The sequence below is a fragment of the Drosophila elegans genome, unplaced genomic scaffold (assembly GCF_018152505.1).
Source record: "Drosophila elegans isolate 14027-0461.03 unplaced genomic scaffold, ASM1815250v1 contig_468, whole genome shotgun sequence".
NCBI classification, from domain to species: Eukaryota; Metazoa; Arthropoda; class Insecta; order Diptera; family Drosophilidae; genus Drosophila; species Drosophila elegans.
Genome location: NW_024545855.1, coordinates 2,880,354 through 2,898,236, shown reverse-complemented (window position 1 = coordinate 2,898,236; position 17,883 = coordinate 2,880,354). Strand labels below are relative to the sequence as shown.

General features: G+C 47.4%; 5 protein-coding genes across 7 annotated transcripts; 4 read left to right on the top strand and 1 right to left on the bottom strand.

The window, feature by feature from the left end:
• Positions 1 to 48: 48 nt before the first annotated feature.
• LOC108144013 (ankyrin repeat and sterile alpha motif domain-containing protein 1B) lies at positions 49 to 4,942 on the top strand. Of its 2 annotated transcripts, none has more exons than XM_017268638.2 (9): positions 49 to 177; positions 523 to 668; positions 726 to 1,498; positions 2,138 to 2,261; positions 2,593 to 2,852; positions 3,164 to 3,993; positions 4,231 to 4,467; positions 4,525 to 4,656; positions 4,711 to 4,942. In XM_017268638.2, exons 2-9 carry the CDS (start codon positions 565 to 567, stop codon positions 4,801 to 4,803), a joined length of 2,553 nt encoding a protein of 850 aa, XP_017124127.1. In that variant the 5' UTR covers positions 49 to 177; positions 523 to 564; the 3' UTR covers positions 4,804 to 4,942. The 2 variants fall into 2 exon arrangements, with proteins under 2 accessions (XP_017124127.1, XP_017124125.1); XM_017268636.2 differs by having other exon boundaries at positions 2,545 to 2,852.
• A 662-nt stretch (positions 4,943 to 5,604) lies between these two features.
• On the top strand, positions 5,605 to 8,290 carry LOC108143758. Of its 2 annotated transcripts, none has more exons than XM_017268288.2 (4): positions 5,605 to 5,730; positions 5,795 to 7,360; positions 7,417 to 7,497; positions 7,552 to 8,290. In XM_017268288.2, exons 1-4 carry the CDS (start codon positions 5,715 to 5,717, stop codon positions 8,148 to 8,150), a joined length of 2,262 nt encoding a protein of 753 aa, XP_017123777.2. In that variant the 5' UTR covers positions 5,605 to 5,714; the 3' UTR covers positions 8,151 to 8,290. The 2 variants fall into 2 exon arrangements, with proteins under 2 accessions (XP_017123777.2, XP_041564958.1); XM_041709024.1 differs by having other exon boundaries at positions 5,792 to 7,360.
• Positions 8,291 to 8,853: 563 nt separating this feature from the next.
• On the top strand, positions 8,854 to 10,533 carry LOC108143725 (inactive non-canonical poly(A) RNA polymerase protein Trf4-2). Its single transcript, XM_041709043.1, is given in 2 exon segments — positions 8,854 to 10,284; positions 10,286 to 10,533. Coding segments are annotated over 2 exon segments (1,239 nt in total). The 5' UTR covers positions 8,854 to 9,115; the 3' UTR covers positions 10,356 to 10,533.
• A 1,049-nt stretch (positions 10,534 to 11,582) lies between these two features.
• On the top strand, positions 11,583 to 14,422 carry LOC108143858 (oligopeptidase A). Its single transcript, XM_017268420.2, has 2 exons — positions 11,583 to 11,811; positions 11,872 to 14,422. The coding sequence occupies exons 1-2, from the start codon at positions 11,708 to 11,710 to the stop codon at positions 13,946 to 13,948; spliced, it is 2,181 nt and encodes a 726-aa protein (XP_017123909.1). The 5' UTR covers positions 11,583 to 11,707; the 3' UTR covers positions 13,949 to 14,422.
• On the bottom strand, positions 14,368 to 17,695 carry LOC108143857 (oxysterol-binding protein 1). Its single transcript, XM_017268419.2, has 2 exons — positions 15,724 to 17,695; positions 14,368 to 15,651 (listed from the first exon to the last, which is right to left on the bottom strand). Exons 1-2 carry the CDS (start codon positions 17,323 to 17,325, stop codon positions 14,902 to 14,904), a joined length of 2,352 nt encoding a protein of 783 aa, XP_017123908.1. The 5' UTR covers positions 17,326 to 17,695; the 3' UTR covers positions 14,368 to 14,901.
• Positions 17,696 to 17,883: the final 188 nt, after the last annotated feature.

Sequence of the window (17,883 nt, the reverse complement as noted above, 5' to 3'; positions counted from 1 at the left end):
TCACGTGGCCATCCCAAGGCAAAAAGTAACGAACAATTGAATGTTTTTCAACACTAGTCATAAGCTAGATCGGCTCCACGTAAATAAAGTTTTAAAGCATTTCGCGGAGGCAAACAAGTGAACGGTTTATTTTATGGCTGTAGGTCATATAGCTGAACGTGGACGTGGAAATAGCAGGTATAAGCAAATTGAAAATATTATAAATATAATATAAGAAGCGACGGACTACCATCGATTGACCTTGGAAGAGGCGGGGCAATCAGACCGCCGCCCTTTAATCAACAAAAACACTTTCATGCGTTTCGCTGGAATGTTTATTTCGATTTGTGTAAATAAATAAGGGCTATAAAAGTGTGAGAGCAGGTGTGAGTGCGTGTGTGTTAGGGCCAACAGCTGATTCCGCCACCTGATTTTTGCGGCTGGAGGTGGGGCGTCTGTAAATTCTTGCGATGATCTCATTCTCTTGAAATCGGAGCAAAAGCTAAAATCTGCAACCTGCCATGTGTTTTTCCGTCCCGTTAGTTACCTAGTCTTGGAGGAGTCGGAGTCGGTGGCGGATGAGCAATGGGCAAGGATCAACATTTGCTGGAGGCATCCCGTGGGGGCGATATCAAGACGGTGGACAAACTGCTGGATCACTCGAGCAAGCGACATGGTCCCTTGTCCAGGTGAGTCATCAAATGCACCTGTATAAATACCCTCTTAAACACCCCAATCTTTTCAAGCTTTCGGCGCAGCCCCAGCATAAACTGTCAGGACATGAATGGCTACACCTCCCTGCACCATGCTTGCCTAAATGGCCATGGGGACATTGTGCGGCTACTTCTCGCCCACCATGCCCTGCTGGATGTCCCCGACATTCGCGGCTCCACGCCCCTTTTCCTGGCCGCCTGGGCGGGGCACCAGGACATTGTGAAGATGCTGCTGATGCACACGCCCACGGGCGCGAATCCCAATGCCCAGACCATCGAAAACGAGACACCGTTGCATTCGGGTGCCCAGCATGGACACAATGCCGTGGTAGCCATCCTGCTGTCCTACGGCGCAGATCCCGCCATACGCAACAATAGCTTCCAAACGGCCTTGGACTTGGCCGCCCAATTTGGCCGCCTGCAGGTTGTTCAAACTCTGCTACGCGTTTATCCTGACCTCATATTGCCTTACAAAAGTTTGGGGTCGGACGACGAGGAAGAGAAGCTTCTGGGCTGCTTGCCCATTAAACACATCTTCACGCACACCTGTTTGCATCTGGCCAGTCGAAACGGCCACAAGAAGGTAGTGGAAACGCTGCTCGCCGCCGGCGTCGATGTTAACATACTCACCCACGCGGGAAGTGCCCTCCACGAGGCGGCCCTCTGTGGCAAAAAGTCCGTGGTGCTCACTCTGCTCCGGGCTGGAATCTATGTGCATGCTACCGATGGCAACGGACGCACCGCCCTGGACATACTCTCCGATTATCCGCCGCATGTGACCTACGACATTGTGGCCGCCATCAATGGTGCGTATGAGTGATTTTCCTGGGAAAAATATTCAATTCCTTAAATTTATTTTGTATCTGTAGCACATTCTATCAGTTTATTAAGTTCGTGCAATAGTTAAACACTGGTCAGTCCAAGAATTGTAAACAACTTACATTCACATTCCATTTTTTAAACATTTTTTAATTTATAAGCGAATAAATATAATAATAAATCCCAAAAGTCCAACTTTTGAATATATTCATATTAGAATACTTTAAGCGTTTTTATTAGTTATCTTTATTCACAACTATATAAACTTTAAGTAACTTGCACGGTAGGAATTTGCACAGCATAAATTTTAAGTAACTATATATTGTTCTGAATAAAGATATTTATTTAGAAATAGACGCTTATTTAATTGAACTATGCAACAACTTTAATTAATTTTCCGTTTTTGGTCATACACAATTTATTTAAATAAAAGAAATTATAAATACTAATTTTTTTCCTTAAGCAAAGAAGTAAGTAAATAAGTCAGTTTCTTTCTTAAAAAAAGGGCCATCGACTTCGTTCTTACGGAGGAAGACAAACTTATTGAAAAGTTTACCCCAATTTAGCCAAAATGACTCGAATTCTAATGGTGTTTTTAAACTTCCACCTCCCACGATCTCTTGCAGAGTTCACCCAGGCGGCGAGGGAACGGCAGAAGCCAGTTGCTGTGGAAAACGGCACACAGTCGTTGCCGAAGCGGCTGTTCGAGAAGAACTCGCAGCGCCAGAAGCTGCCGCCAAGACAGAGGAAGTAAGCCCAGCCACTCTGCGACACTGAGAAACACACCCACATCTTTGCTGACCCTAATTAACTTAGCCCGCAGCTCATATCATTCGGAAAGCGCACTCATCCCAACCACTCGCACTCGAACAACCCACCCTCATGTCCACGCCCACTAGCCCTAGCACTCATCAGAATCAGCTTCGGAATCGAATTCGGTTGTGCGTCTCTTCAACTAACTGGTCTGGTCTCGTTTGGTCTCTCTTTCATAACCACCACCACCACCACCACCCACTCACTTCTCGTCAAGTAGAAAGCAACAAGATCACCAAGTCAACAACGGACTTTCGCACTCTTTAAGCTCGCTGGACGTTTTCGCCAAGGCGCCAGAGAACTACCTGCAGATGAAGCCGATTGTGCAGCAAAAGTCCTGCGACGAATTAAATGCCACGGATCTGTGGGCCAACTACAAGCCGGTGTACAAGCAGCACATCCTTCCCAGCTTTCGCACTTGCAGCGACATCTCCAACGGATCGGTTCCCTCGAGGTCGTACGAGTACATTAATTTGCTGAAGAACGGCTCCACCAGCGACGAGAACTCCGCCAGCACCAGTAACAACTGTACGTAAAACCATTTTTAAGTACCTTTACAAGTACACCAACTCTTTGGTTCTAGTTGACAACATTAAAACTATTGAAAATCCCGGAATAGCTTGACTTATTAAAGACCAACATAGTGTTTCATTTTTAATTTTGAAAAATTAAATAAAACAGTAGACTGATAAATGAAATATTTTAACTGAAAATAATCAATTTAAGAATTACTGCTCACAATGTATGAGATATTTTAGCTATTAAGAATTGCGATAGGGTTTTTCTTATTTTAAAAAAAAGTAATCAAATAAACATCTGTTTTCTGTTACCATTTGCAGCTGCGGTGCGTCAACAAGCGGTGGCTTCGTATGTGGAGATGACGTTGCCATCGCCACCGGTTCCCAAACCACGCACTCGAATAAACGACGAATACAACGACTATGCGAATCTGGTGCCCGTAGACGAAGGCAGCTGCGTGGCAGCTGTGTCTGTGGATAATAACAATAACAGCAATGGTAATGCCACCGGCAATGGCAAGAAATTGCGATCGGTTCGCCATTCGCCCACGCCGGATTATCCGCCACCCACGGTCACGGAGGCGGAGCACACGATCTTCAACTTCATTCAGCCGGTGACGCTGCGCAAGAACAGCTTTCTGGAACCGGGGGAAACCCAGCGGACCACCACCACCTCTGTAAACTCCGACCAGGTGGAGGAGTACGTGGCCGACAACCCTTTTGCTGGACTGTTTAAGGGATCCACTCTGAACTTGTCCGCTGATGCGGTAGATGGTAAGGTTTCCATGCCCATGGATCGAGAGTTTCTCCGATCGCCTAGCATGGTGAGATCGGCACACGCACAAAATCACCGACGCAGCCTGTCCAGGCAGCGATTCTCCGCATTGGGAGAGGACTTCAGTGCCTCTCGAGTTTGGGCCGAGATCGATACGATATTTGAGAACATCGGCAACGAAGTGTCCACAGTGGGGCAGAAAGAAGTCGAAGAGGGTTTAGATGACCCATCAAGCCGGTCCTTGGAGGACTCTAGGCAATCGTTGCACATTAGAGATCCGGCGGAGCTGTTATTGGGCAGAAAACAGAGCTCCGCCTCCAATTGGTGCCACTCTCCATACACACTGATCCATGGAGAAATACGATATTCCCTGTTTGTGAGTATGCTTTCACAAATTTTGTTTCATTTAATACTTATACAAAAACTGGTTATCTATAAGTGAATGGCTAAAAATAGGTTTTAAAACACATCTTTAACTTTCTATGAAGACGAGAACAAGGGAGTTTGGGTTCTTTATTAAATTATATTGGAAGCTTCCCACAAATAGGGCTATTTATTTATTTAAATCGATTTAAATTAAATTACTATAGTATAACCCACTTATTTGTTTCAGTATCTCGGCTCGACGGTAATACGAAAGCTGCAAGGCACCCTGTCAACTCGGAAATCTATTCAGAAACTAAAGATTGATGAGAACATGAAGTCGGCGGCGAGTGTAAGTGATTTCAGTTTGCTGGAGAACTGCACCACGTCGACAAAGTATCTGAAGGCTGCCAATCTCCAGACGCGTCTCAATGTGGACATTGCAGTTTCCTGCATCGGCGTTAAGTTTATAGATCACGAGAAAAAGGTTGATATATACATAGGTAGCTTTTTATAAAAATTCATCAACATTTCTGTTTTTTAGACTGCCATTTGTTGCCATGATATTGAGAATATTAATTGTGTTTGCCAGGATTCGGAGGATTTGCGCTACTTTGCATACATAACCAAAGAGCAGGATCTGCACTATTGCCACGTCTTTATGGTGGATAGCTTGGTTTGTAATTTATTGATTAGTTAAGCCAATCGAATATTAATTCCTTTTAAACAGGAGCTGGCCCAGGAAATCATTCTGACACTGGGACAGGCCTTTGAGGTTGCCTATCAACTAGCTTTGAGCAGACAGGGAACGCCCCTGAACTAGGAGTGCTAAGCCATGAAAGTGCCAAAAGTGTTTACTATTTATTTTATTGCATTTCACATGTAAATGTATTTTTCATTTGCTAGTCGTTGATGCCATCTCGATGCTGGTTTTGCTACAAATAAAGCAGCTCACATGTTAAGTATTTTGAGTTTTTCTTAAATAAATTTATTACATATTTGTATTGCTTCTTAAAGAATATAGTGATTTTTGTATACCTTCTAGATCAACTTGCTGGCCAAAGCTTATGCAAGATGAAAAGTCCATGGTTAACAGAGTTTTATAACTAAAAATAGCCAATAAAGATTATTTGATATTTTAAAAATAAAAATCTGAATTGAAGATTATTAGAGATTTATGTAAATAAAAATCTCAAATATCAAATGTTTCAGACTCACATAATTAATCTGTAAAAACAATATTTTTTATTTTTTCATCCAAATCTGGGTTGCTATACAGAATATAAATAAATCTTCATGGCTTTTTTTATTTTAATATTTTTGGTTCTTAAAATAAACGTTTATGTTACTAGAAACTGATTTGTTGGTGTCTAAAAAATAATTAAACAATGAAGAGACAACAGAAAAAAAGAAATTTTTCGTAGCATTACGAATCTAAAATCTTTTCAAATTGATATAGAGGAGTTCCCAAAGAACAATGAAAAAGTGATAAACGGCCCTTTTTAAACGAAATACGTTACAATTCTGAAATTTTACAGCACTGACATTTATTTGGTATATCTTATTAAGTGCTTTGAAAAAATCATAGTTTTGGTATATTTGTTGGGCGCCATTGTATTTTTTAAGGATTTAACAGCGGTCACACTCAGCTTCAAAAAAAACGTACAGATCAAAGGAGAATATCACTGGCATTTTTCGTCTATTTTATAGAAAAAACGAAGTAAACAGCTGCAAATGGACTCGAATATTGGTAAAAACAAAGCGAAGCGTAAATATTTGCTGGCATACATCTTGTTAACCATTAATTTTAGCAGATAATCCGGCAAGCGATGTTGGCGTCTTGGCGCCGAATGGTTTGGAAAATGAGGACGCCAATCGGAATTCACAAGTTCCAGTCACTGCGGGCACACCAATGGCCAGGAAAACACGACGAGCGGTACTCAGAAGGAAGAACACCACCTCCGAGGATGAATCTCCTGTACATTCTGATGCTCCAAAAACGCCAGGTATTCCAGGTAATCTTGGCCCAGCCCCCGAAACCCCGCGACGCAGCTGCCGGAAAAGTGTGCGTCCCACAATCGACTACGATGACATTATAGTGGGATCCGCCAGGAAGATAATAGCCGAACGCCCTCTAGCCGAAGCCGAAGACGAGATGCCCTCCACCCAAAAGTGGACAGCTGCCGAGGTGGGCAGGAATTCGCGAAAGCGCAGCCGCAAGTCCAAGCGCGTGACCACAAAGAAACAGAAAACAGAGCAAGACGTTCCAAAAGTAAGCATAGAGGAAGATCAGGAGCTTCCACAAGTTGATATGAACGTAAAGCAGCAAAAAGAGAACCAAGTTTTAGAGGAAAAAAAAGTAGATAACCAGAAAACAGAGCTGGAGACTCCACGGGATCAGGTGGAAACTCTAAATGTTAAAACACACGATATAGAAGAAGTGGAGATGGAGAAACCTCAATTAAAGAGAAAGTCCTCTAGGGCATTTAAAAAACAAGTTCAACCCAAGGAGAAAAACCCATCCAAATTTAAACCTGTAATTCCTGAAGCCGATATAGATGAACTGGGCTTGTGCCCACTAGATACAGATAGCCAGGAAGAAGATGATATAAGAGCTTCACAATATATAGACAAGGTAGTTCAAAATGAAAACAGCTCAAACGATGATCAAAAAGTCGCAGAAAATGCTGAAACTTCCCAGGAACCAGATGTACAGGATAGAAATTTAGAAATGGCAGTTAGTGCCAACGATTACATTACTCAATCAGCCCAAGAATCTGAAATAGTTGATGAGCAAACCATTCCGGAAGAAGAAATGCCTTCACTACTCGTTGAAAATGATGATCTTGATGAACCAGAGAAGTCACCGCTCAACACCACGTTCGATGCAGATAAGAAAAATGATTTGGATGCCAGTGTTATCCTGGTTGTGAATCCCGACATGCAGCCAGTAGATATCGATGCAAGTCTTATCCTTGTGGAAAGTCCCGATAAGCAGCCACGTGTTTCCGTTCCGATACTTGAAATTCCTGAACAGAAGCCGGCGATTAAAGTAGTTCTTACCACTGAAAATGATCAGAACCGAACCCTGTTATATCTAGCCGATCTAGCTTCACCGAAGCCCAAACAATCGAATGGCTTTCGATTCCCCACGCCCTATGAGACAAAACCGTTGCTCAAGTTTACGGATAGTTCTCAGAAATTTGACCAAACATTTAGAGGTCTCGATAAGGAGGAAGACCAGAAGTATGAACGCAAACGTTCCAAGTCGTCCAGTGATTGGAATGAAACAATGTCGCGCACTGTAACCTTTCAGAGTCCCGTTGAGATTGCCAATCTCGAGGAAATTGATGAGCGCTGGAAGGGACTTCAGAAAAATAGTGAGTTATACATAGATCAAAGCAATCCATAGTCCTTTCTCAACTCATACTTTCAGATGTTAATCAACGCCGTAGGCGCTCAAAGTCGTTGGATGAGAGTCGCTGCAAAGTGAGCAGAATTCCGAAGCCCAGCAGAGGTACATCATTCAATTTAGAAAGAATCACAGTAATTCAACTTGTTTTTCCATTAGGAATTATACCGGTGACTAGAACCATTACACCCAGCAAAGTTAACAAGAAACGCACCAAGATGCCCAATTTTGCGGCCATGCACGAGAAGCAGTTCGCCAAGATGGAGAGCCTACTGGAACATGTCGAACGAAAGGCGGAACGCGCCAAGGTGCTGACCAATTCAGTGCTGAAGCAACCAGGATCGACGGCCAAGAAACAACAACAGAATCCCGCTTCTGTAGAAGATCGCCCTCGTCCAAAGGCGCTGAAAAAGATCGACATGACCGCCAATCGAGCCGTAATAATGGAAGTTCCCGCCGAGAAGTTTAACTCAAGTCGTTTACCCTTAAAGACTACCGCGCACGCCCTCAATGCAGCCCCGAAACCAGCTTTTAATCTGTCCACCTCCACGCTGAAGACATTCAATGCCACGTTTACCAACTATCCGGCGGAATCCCATGATAACAAGCTGGCGGAGCGACGCCAGCGACGCATTGAAATGTTTAAGGGCAGAAACACAACGAAGGCCCAAAACAAAAAGGGAGAGTTCATCAGAGGAGTGCGCCTGAATCGACGTTTCGAGCTCCAGATGCAACACCGTCGACATTTGGAGGAGTAATATTTTCTTACGTTTTATCGTTAATCTTATCTTATCTTATATACACATACATATTTGCTTTAACTTTGTCAGTTTTGTCAGGATTTGTCAAAAAAGGAGACCATATTCCTGCTGGATCCAATAAATTTGTTTTCCTTTGTCACATTTGGTATTAAAAATAAAATTATATTCACTTTATTCCTATATTTAATTGGGAAACAACAACTTCTTGCAATTTAATTGCAAGATTTCCATGTGATGTAGGTACATATAAATTCCAACCGAATTTGTTTGATACAGATTCTTGTGACATACTCAATTTATTTTCAGTATAAATATGTTCCTGGGTACAAGAATATTTAAAAGCGTCATGTTTTTTAATTATAAACAAATTTTCAAAACATTAATTTTATTTTTCGAGACATAAAATTATAATATTAAAAATATAAATTACAAATTAGAGAGATCTTCAAATCCCTGAACATGTTAAATGATTTAAGTGAACAAAAAAATATGCTTAGTGTTCGAAAGTGGTGCAGTAAGTACCATGTATTTGTATTCCAATCGAAATCAGTTGGCATCTCATCTTTTCCCGACCGACGGAGCTATTTTCGAATTTTTTTTTTAATTTATATCTCTCATCTAATTTCTCTCAGTGTTAAAGAGTGCTTTAAGTTAAAAATTCTCAGTGTTGTAAAATGACTCAGGTTTTATCCTTTAACAATGTTTGACAAAGAGTTGTATGAAGAAGGCGGCAAATTACAATTACACGTTCACCTCCAATTTCATAAGCAAATTTTTTTTTAAATTTGTTTTGTGAAAATTTTACCGTAACCATTACGTCTTTTGTTTTCCAATCGTGATCAATTAGCACTCCACCTCTTTGCCGAATAACGGCGCTATTCCACATTTGTTTGCCTTTATCTTTTGACATTTTGTTTCTTGCACTTCTCTTTCGCCCCCAAAACAAAAAGCTGAGAAGTAAAATGGTTGACACAGCGAAGCCCTGGCAACTTTCCGGAGTGTACGGCAATGGTATTCCGGCGCTGAGCCTGCTCCACCTAGAGATCGATCAATTTTACAGCTGGCTATGTACCACACCCACGGAGTTCTATTTGCGGGCGGAGGCAGTGCGTCGCATCGAGGACGTGGTGCTCACTCTGTGGCCAAGCGCCTGCGTGGAGGTTTTTGGCTCCTTCCGAACTGGCCTTAATCTTCCGGACTCGGACATCGACCTGGTGGTGCACCATGGTAACTACTGGGACCCCGGAACCCCGCTACACGAACTCAAAAGAGAACTGGTGGCCCGTGAAGTCCCAGAGACGGACACCGTGAGTGTCCTGGACAAGGCCTCTGTGCCGGTGGTCAAGTTCACGGAGCGCATCTCCCGCATCAAGTTCGATGTGACCTTCAATGCGGCCGCCACTTCCGGCGTCCAGGCTGCCGAGCTGATCAAGCAGTTCATCCGCCAGTTCCCCGAGCTGCCCAAGCTGGTGATGGTTCTCAAGCAGTTCCTCCAGCTTCAGGGACTCAACGAAGTCTACAGTTCCGGCGGAGTCTCCTCCTACGCCCTCACCCTCATGGTCATAAGCTTTCTGCAGCAGCAGAAGCGCAGCAATAAGCGCTATGGCAGCAACAACAAACTGGCTCTGCTGCTCCTCCAGTTTCTGGACTACTACGGCCGCAAGTTCGACTTCTTAAAGTACGGAATCTCGGTGCTCGGAAACGGCGGCTGCGTGGAGAAGGAACGACTGCGGTCCGCCCTTGGCGAGAACAACTGGCAGTCGGTTCTGAGTATCGAGGATCCGGTGACGCCCACCAACGACATTGGGAGGAGCTCCTGGCAGGCGCTACATGTGATGCAGGGATTCGAGGCCGCCTTTCTCAAACTATCCAAGCTGGTCGACTCCGACTCGTCCAAGATCGTGGGCCCCATCCTGGCCAGCATCGTGGAGGTACCGCAGTCGTTGGTCAACTACCGGGCGTGGGTGCACGTCAACTTCCAGCACTTGTTGGCGCCGGGATCTGAACCTGGATCTGGATCTGCACCTGCACCTGCCCCTGCTACCAATCCCAATGGTCATAGTCAATCGTCGGGGATCCCGAGCTCCTCCAGATCCAATTCCGCGTCCGAGGACGAGCGCTCGGATGGCCCGCTTCCGCCGCTGCGGGGATGGTCCGCCCCAGAATCTAGATTTAGACCTCGCAAAGCATAAGTTAAATTAAGAATTTTTACGTTTTATGCTACTCGTGATTTTACTTTTTTACATTACCTTCTATATTTTATTTGCCTCACCTTATGCTCGGCATATGAAAACTACAAAAAAAAGCATTTACTTAATATATGTGTATGCAGTGACAGTCAAAATAATAGCACCGACAATAAAAAAAATTAAATTCATAATGGCGAACCAACATTTGAACAGATTCTTAGAACTTAAAATCACAAACTTATAGAGCCGTCCCTTTTCAAAATCGGATAGCTGTAAGAATAGTTATGGCCTTGGAAGTGCTGGTTTTAGGTTACTTTCTGCAAAGCCATTTTTGGAAAAAAAGGAAAGGGGTACCATCATTAAAATTTCAAGAAAATCGAAGCAAAATTACAAACCGAAATTTAAACGTAGATTCTTAGAGCTTAAAAGTGCAAGCATGTAGAGCCATTTCTTTTTAAAATCGGATAGCTGTAAGACTAGTTATGGCCTTGGAAATTCAGTTTTAGGTCACTTTTCTGCAAAGCCATTTTTGGAAAAAAGGAAAGGGGTTACATCATTAAAATATCAAGAAAATCGACCCAAAATTACAAACCAAAATTCAAACGCAGATTCTTAGAAGCCATTCCTTTTCAAAATCGAATAGCTGTAAGAATAGTTATGGTCTTGGAAGTGCTGGTTTTAGGTCACTTTTCTGCAAAAGCCATTTTCGGAAAAGAAGGAAAGGAAATCGACCCAAAATTGCAAACCAAAATTTAAACGTAGATTTTTAGAGCTTAGGAACACAAACTTATAGAGCCATTCCTTTTTAAAATCGGATAACTGTAAGAAAAGTTATGGCCTTGGAAGTGCTGGTTTTAGGTCACTTTACTGCAAAGCAATTTTTGGAAAAAAAGGAAAAAAAAATTCAAGAAAATCGACCCAAAATTCCAAACCAAAAGTTAAACGTATATTCTTAGAGCTTAAAAGTGCAAGCATGTAGAGCCATTTCTTTTTCAAATCGGATAGCTGTAAGACTAGTTATGGCCTTGGAAATGCAGTTTTAGGTCACTTTTCTGCAAAGCCATTTTGGAAAAAAAGGAAAGGAAATAAGGAATGCACATTTTTGAAAATATATTTACATACCTTAACAGGTATGCCTTTTCAACATAGGAAATACATTCTTATTTCTAGGGTAGCCAGTGACTTGTTAAACTGTGACTTTCGCATCTCTAGTGGTTTTTTAACCGCGGGGTGGCAACGCTGTCCGCTGTCACTTGTTTTTTGGTCCAGGCGTGTTGTGGTTGTGTAAACGCCGCTGGCCCTCTTTTTCTGAATCCAAAACTCCCGGCGCACGCTCTCCGGTATTGTACATATCCGGGATCCACGATGCTGAACCTCCTGCGACGGCGTCCGGCGTCAGTGCCCCTCATTCGGGCCACCTTCAGCGCTTCCTTGCACACAACTGAAAACCGACCCGGTTACATAGTGCTGTAAGGGATTACAAGCCTTGGCAATAAGAGTCTTTTAATGAGCCCTAACTTATGTTACAGAGTTCCGGAGATCGGCGAGGAGGGTCCACTGGGCGAGGGCGTCCTGAAACCCGATGGACTGCCTGCCTTCAGTGACATCACCATCGAAATGTGCCTAGGAGCCATTGGCCAGCAGGCATCCGCAGTGGAGAACTCGGTTAAGGCGCTGGAGACTGACCTGCAGCAGGGCAAGCAGCTGGACGCAGGCGGCATTTTCCGGGAACTGGACACCGTCACCGGGCCCCTAGAGACAACGTGGGGAGTGGCCAAAGCTCTGTACCTGGGCAACTCCACGCTGATTCCCACCAAATCGTACATGAACATCCACGAGCGTGCGCGCAATGCACGGGCGGCCAAGTTCTGCAACCATACGGTTTACAAGGCCCTTAAGGATGGAGCCGCCGAATCCGCCGGACAGGATGAACAGAGACTGCGGCAGAAGTTCCTGTTGGAGGGCCAGCTGAACGGGCTCACCCTGGACAAGGAGAAGCAGGACGGGTTGAAGGAACTGCTCACCCATTTGGGTCGCGAGCGGGCCAGCTTCAAGAACAAGGTCAACATGGCAGTGCACTCGTTCGGTCAAGTCATTACGGACTTCAACCTGGTCAGGGATTTCCCGCCTCCCCTGCTAGAGGCCACAGCACGCGATCCCGGTCAGCCGCTGGAGGGTCCCTGGAAGATAACGCTCCAGCCCCAGGTGGTCGACGGTTTCCTGAAGTACTGCCCCGAGCGACTGCAGCGCTGGAATGTCTGGCGGGCCAGTGTTCTAAAGGCCTCCTCGCAGCAGGAGAAATCCCTGGAGAACAGCACGCATCTGGAGAAGATCCGCGGCCTACGCAAGCGACAGGCGAATCTTCTGGGCTACGCCAACTTTGCGGACATGTCCATGCAAACCAAGATGGTGGGCAGTGTGGACAACCTGAAGCAGTTGTTTGCCAAGCTACTGAAGTTCGCCGGCCCCGCACAAAGCGTTGAGCTGGACAAACTGCAGAGATTCGCCCAGGACAGCGGCTGTGACTACAAACTTGAGGCCTACGACGTGGCCTACTGGCGCCGCAAGCAGCTGGTGGCGGAGCATGGTCTGCAGGAGCAGAAGCTCAGCGAGTTCTTCCCACTGCCCCGCGTTCTGTCCGGAATGTTTGCGCTCAGCGAGAAGCTCTTTGGCATCCAAATAGTGGAACAGCCCAGTGCGGAGGTGTGGCATCCTGCCGTAAAGTTCTACGATGTGTTCGATGCTGATTCCGCTAATAGTTCCACTCCGGTGGGCGGCTTCTATGTGGACTGCTACTCCAAGGAGCACAAGTTCGGCAGGAACAACGGCTGGATGGTGGGCATAAGGAACAGCAATAGATCCGCCAGTTTGACGCCCCTCTGCGCCCTGATCTTCAACTTTTCGGAGGGCAGAACCCCACTGCTGAGCTACGATGATCTGCAGATGGTGTTCAAGACTTTCGGCAGCGGTCTACAACACCTGCTCACCCAGGCGGGCTACAGTGACTTGGCGGGACTGTCGAACATCGAGTGGGATGCTTCGCAGGTGTCCGGTCATGTGATGAGCAACTTCCTGGACGATCCCACGGTGATCAGAAGCCTCTCCGGGCATTTTACCAGCGGTGAGCCACTGGAAGCCGAGCTCTCCCAAAAGATGCGGCTGCTGAAGACCCAGCTGGCCGGGTATAATCTTTGCCAGGACCTGTACTTGGCGGATCTCGACGTGGAGCTACACCGCTCGAATGCCTTCTGGCTGGAAATTGTGCGCAAGCTGTGGCCCGTCTACCACTGCATGCCGCTGGACAAGAAGGACGCCCACCCCTGTTCCCTCACGGACATCTTTGCCGGAGATTGGGCGGCCGCCCAGTTCAGCCATCTGTACTCCCGCCTGATAGCCGCCGACATCTCGAGCAGCTTTGCGGAGCAGCGCAGCGAGGAGAACTACGCGCTGGTTGGGCGGCGCTACAAGCAGACTTTCCTCAGCTCCGGCGGATCTGTGCCCACGGCGGAGGTGTTCCGTCGTTTCCAGGGTCGCGATCCCTCGGGCGAGGCCCTCCTCAAGTCCCTGGACATATTCGAACCCTCCCAGACCACGGATAACAACTGAGGTTCACGCCCTGACCCGCCAACACGTTATCTTCTGTGTGTAGTCAACTGATAAGCTTGATGTAGTGGTCGACTTATCTGACACGATATCTTAGGGGAAAGTAATCGCGTTACAATAGTTTTTTAAATATATTTTGTTAGATAATTGTTAACCAGTACTTATTGGAAGGAAGTTTATACATTTGAGTTTAAATTAGATTTTTCCCCGCTGGCTTTAATAATGTACATTATTATTTATGGCATATTTACAGTGCCAAACTATTTGCAAAGGTATTTAGTACTTTCCCCCATCAGATTCATTAGTCGACAGGTCGATATTACTAATGGCAGTCGGATTATGTGATAGCGATCGCGTGAGTCAGGCGGGATCTTATCGCAGGTGTGCAGGTGGCACTGTTTACCCAGTTGAAACACAAATTGTTGCTTTATTTAAATAATACTTTAATAATAAATTGCATAAATTTATAACATTTAACATATTCTCTTGCTCCTGCTTGCTCGGCATTCGATTCGGTTCGATATATATATATATACACAACAAAGGCGAAACATGTACTATTCTGCGGAAAGAGGGAAGGACATCTAGTGTGGTTTGGAGGGAGAAACCACTGGCCCAGCCCTCGTTTGGATAGCTTCTACTAGAAAATGGGAGGGGGAACCGAAAGTCAGAAACGGAAATAATCAAGGTAAATTTCGATGCAAGGGCACGGCTCGAACTTGGTTAGATTACGGGAATTAATTTATATATATGCACTAGATCGAGGTGTGTGGTACTACTATATATGCGTATGTGCTGCTCCGGTTCGCAATCCGCCGGAGCGTGTCCCGCTGTGGTTTGTGGTTTCCGGGTTGTGTGCAGAGTGTAGTGGAGGCTGCATCATATTTGAAATCTTTAGAATATTCGCTAAGGCTGCTCTGTGTGGTAGTGGCTGCTCCATTCGCTACTACTCCCGTTTAGTAGATATCGGGACAGCCCTCAAAGTTCTGCGCCGCCTTGGCCTCCCAGTAGGTGTTCTTGAACACGTGCACATACTCCTCGCTGCCCTCCTCCTTCTCGCGCTTGAACCACATGGGCTCGTAGGCCGGATACGGCCTGCCCTCCGCTGCCGCCTGCTCTGCCTCCGCCTCGCGCCGACGGCGCTCCGTGCGCTGCTTCTCCTCCAGGCGCAGCTTCTCGTTGTTCGACTCGTCCCAGCTCCCCTGCTCCATGAGCCGTTGGTCCGGGCGCCGGCGTGAGTCCGTCGGTGCCACGCCCTCCTCTTCTTCGTTCAGCTGGCAGGCCAGCGTGGTGAAGTTGTAGAATTTCTCCGACTCCGGCGGAGCCGGGCGACGTCGCCAGGCTAACTTGAAGTCGCCCGTGGTGTAGGTGGGACTGTTGGGAGAGCCCGAGGTCTTCAGCACCGGCGCAATCTCGATTTTAAAGTCCCACGTGCCGCGCACCACCCACTTCACCTCGTTGTCCTTGTTCATCACCACGCCCTTCACGCTCCTCTGCACCTCGCGACTGAAGTATGAGTAGGGGACAAAGTTCAGCACGCACTTGTAGCCCTCCGATGCCTGTGATCCCCGGATTTCCATTTCGCCATGCTGGTCCACCCACAGTTTGCCCACAATGATGTTGTTCACCGTGGTGGTCACCTTGCGCCAGGAATAACGCCTGCCGCTGTCCAGGAATTGCACATAAACGCCGCCAAGGGGATTGATCTGCGAGAAAATCAATTCTCAGAATTACTTGTCTACTTTTGTGGCTGCTCGACTGCCAGGAACGATACTCACTTGAACGTACTTGCCGCGGAACTTGCTGGTCATGGAGAACTCCTGCCAGCACATCCACTTTTTGCTCTCGCAGTGGAGCGCTGCCACCGGCGGATGGTGGGACACCTGCTCGGCCAGACACCGCCAACCGTAGTCGTCCATGCGGTCGCACTCGTAGGTCTCGCCCAGCAGCGGATTGAAGGGTTTGCCTGTGCGGTTCGTGGTGGTGGCGTAGGCAGAGACGGTGAAGGCGGCCAGGTAGGCCAGCTGCTCGCACTCGTCCTGGCAGGTGGCTGCATAGTCGAGGATCTCCGTGTACTCGTAGTCCTCAACCAGGCGCTGCAGCATCGACAGCGGCTCGTTGAAATTGATGGGCATAGGGATCTTGGACAGGTCCTTGCCGATACAGTTTTTCATGATGCCCCACAGACTGATGGGGTGGTTCGGTTTGTCCGGCACTCGGTCGCGCCGCTTCTTGATCAGATCCGGATTCCAGTTGCGGCCGTAGATGGATTCGGTGCTCTGCTGGGCCGGCACTGCCTTGTCCACGTCGTCGTCATCACCTTGTCCGCCAGAGGCCACCCGCGGCGCACTCACGAGGCACACCTGCTGCACCGTCGGCACGGTGCGCTTCTGCTCGTCGCTCTCCGAGGAGCTGCCCTCCTGCTGGCCCTCCACCTGCTCCTCGCTGCTGCTGCGTCGCGTGTTCATCTTCAGAATGAATGTGCCCTGATGGGGAGATTCGGCCGAGCGCCCCGGCCCAGTGTATCCGTGCTCTTCGGCGTCGAAAAACTCCATATCGTCGTCGGAGGTCACCAGAGAGCCGGGAGTGGCGTTGCCGACCGAGCTGGAAGGGACCGGTTTCTGCTGACGCACCAGCACCGCCGCCTGCTCCATCTGCGACTGCTGCTTGGCCATCTGCTCCACGATCTCCTCTAGCCGCTGGCGCTGCTCGCGCTCGTGGTGCAGCATCTTGGACCACTTGTGGCCCTGCGCCTCCGCCGACTGCAGGTAATCGTTGCCGGCATTGATCATGGCATTCGAGGTGATCCGGAAGAGGGTGGCCCGCTCGTTGACGATCTTGGTGCGGCTGGCCAGCGACTCCTCCTCGTTCGTCTCCAGATCGTTGAGTGCCCGCTGCAGGGCTGCTCCATGCTTGGTGATCAGGTCGAAGCAGGTGCGCATGTTCTCCAGCCGCTCGGTGAGATCGCGGACCACTGAGCTGATCTCCTGGCTGGGCACCACATGGGCCGTCTCCGTCTCCTCTTCCTCCTCGCTCTCGAGAACCCTGATGGCCCTGGCCTTGGCCAGCTCCAAGGCGGTGACCCACGACTGGCGCTCCACCTCGGTGCCGGCCTTGATGTGGAAGGTCTGGGTGCCCCCATTGGAGATGACAAACGTGCAGGAGTCCACCGTGTGGATAAGGGCTCCGTGGAGGGAGATGGTGCCCCGGCACGTGTGATTAATCTCCGTCTGGTTGCGGTAGTAGCTCAGCACGCCCTTGGACAGGACGAACCACCTGCGCTGGTAGCCCTTGATGTAGTTGGTCCACTTCAGCAGCCATCCCTTCATCTGCGGCAGGCCCTTCTCGGCCAGCGCATTTCCAGCGGCTGCGTCCGTCATGGCGCCCGGATGGAGCAGCTCCCCCGGCCGGATGGATCAACTGCTGTTGCGAATAGCGCCACGTACGATGACTGGCGATTGGTTGGTCGGTCCGCAACTCCGACTCGAAAATCGAATGCGATATTGATATTGGTTATTGAACGGCGACGGCTGATTGCTGCTGGCCAGTTGCTAGCATCGTACGCTGGGGCACCACTTGGACTCCGGATCACCGTAGAGATTCCCGATAGCGATTACGTTACGAAGCGCGTTCACAGTGAATTTCGAGTCGTTTTGCTTCCAATTTTCCTGCAGAAAATAAAGAAACTGTGGAAGTTGAGTTCGCGTCTGTGTGCGTGTGTGTCCCGTGTGCGTGTGTGTGTTGGCTGATGGCTGGCTGCAGCTGTGTGCGTGTGTCATAGAGATGGAAGAAAAATCGATTATGCTATCACCTTATCGATGTTATAATTTTATATATATATCGATTTAATAAATTAGTTTTAATTCTAATTTATAATCAAACAAATTTGAATTAATTAATTGAATTATATAATCTAAACATTTCTGTTTCTGGAATTC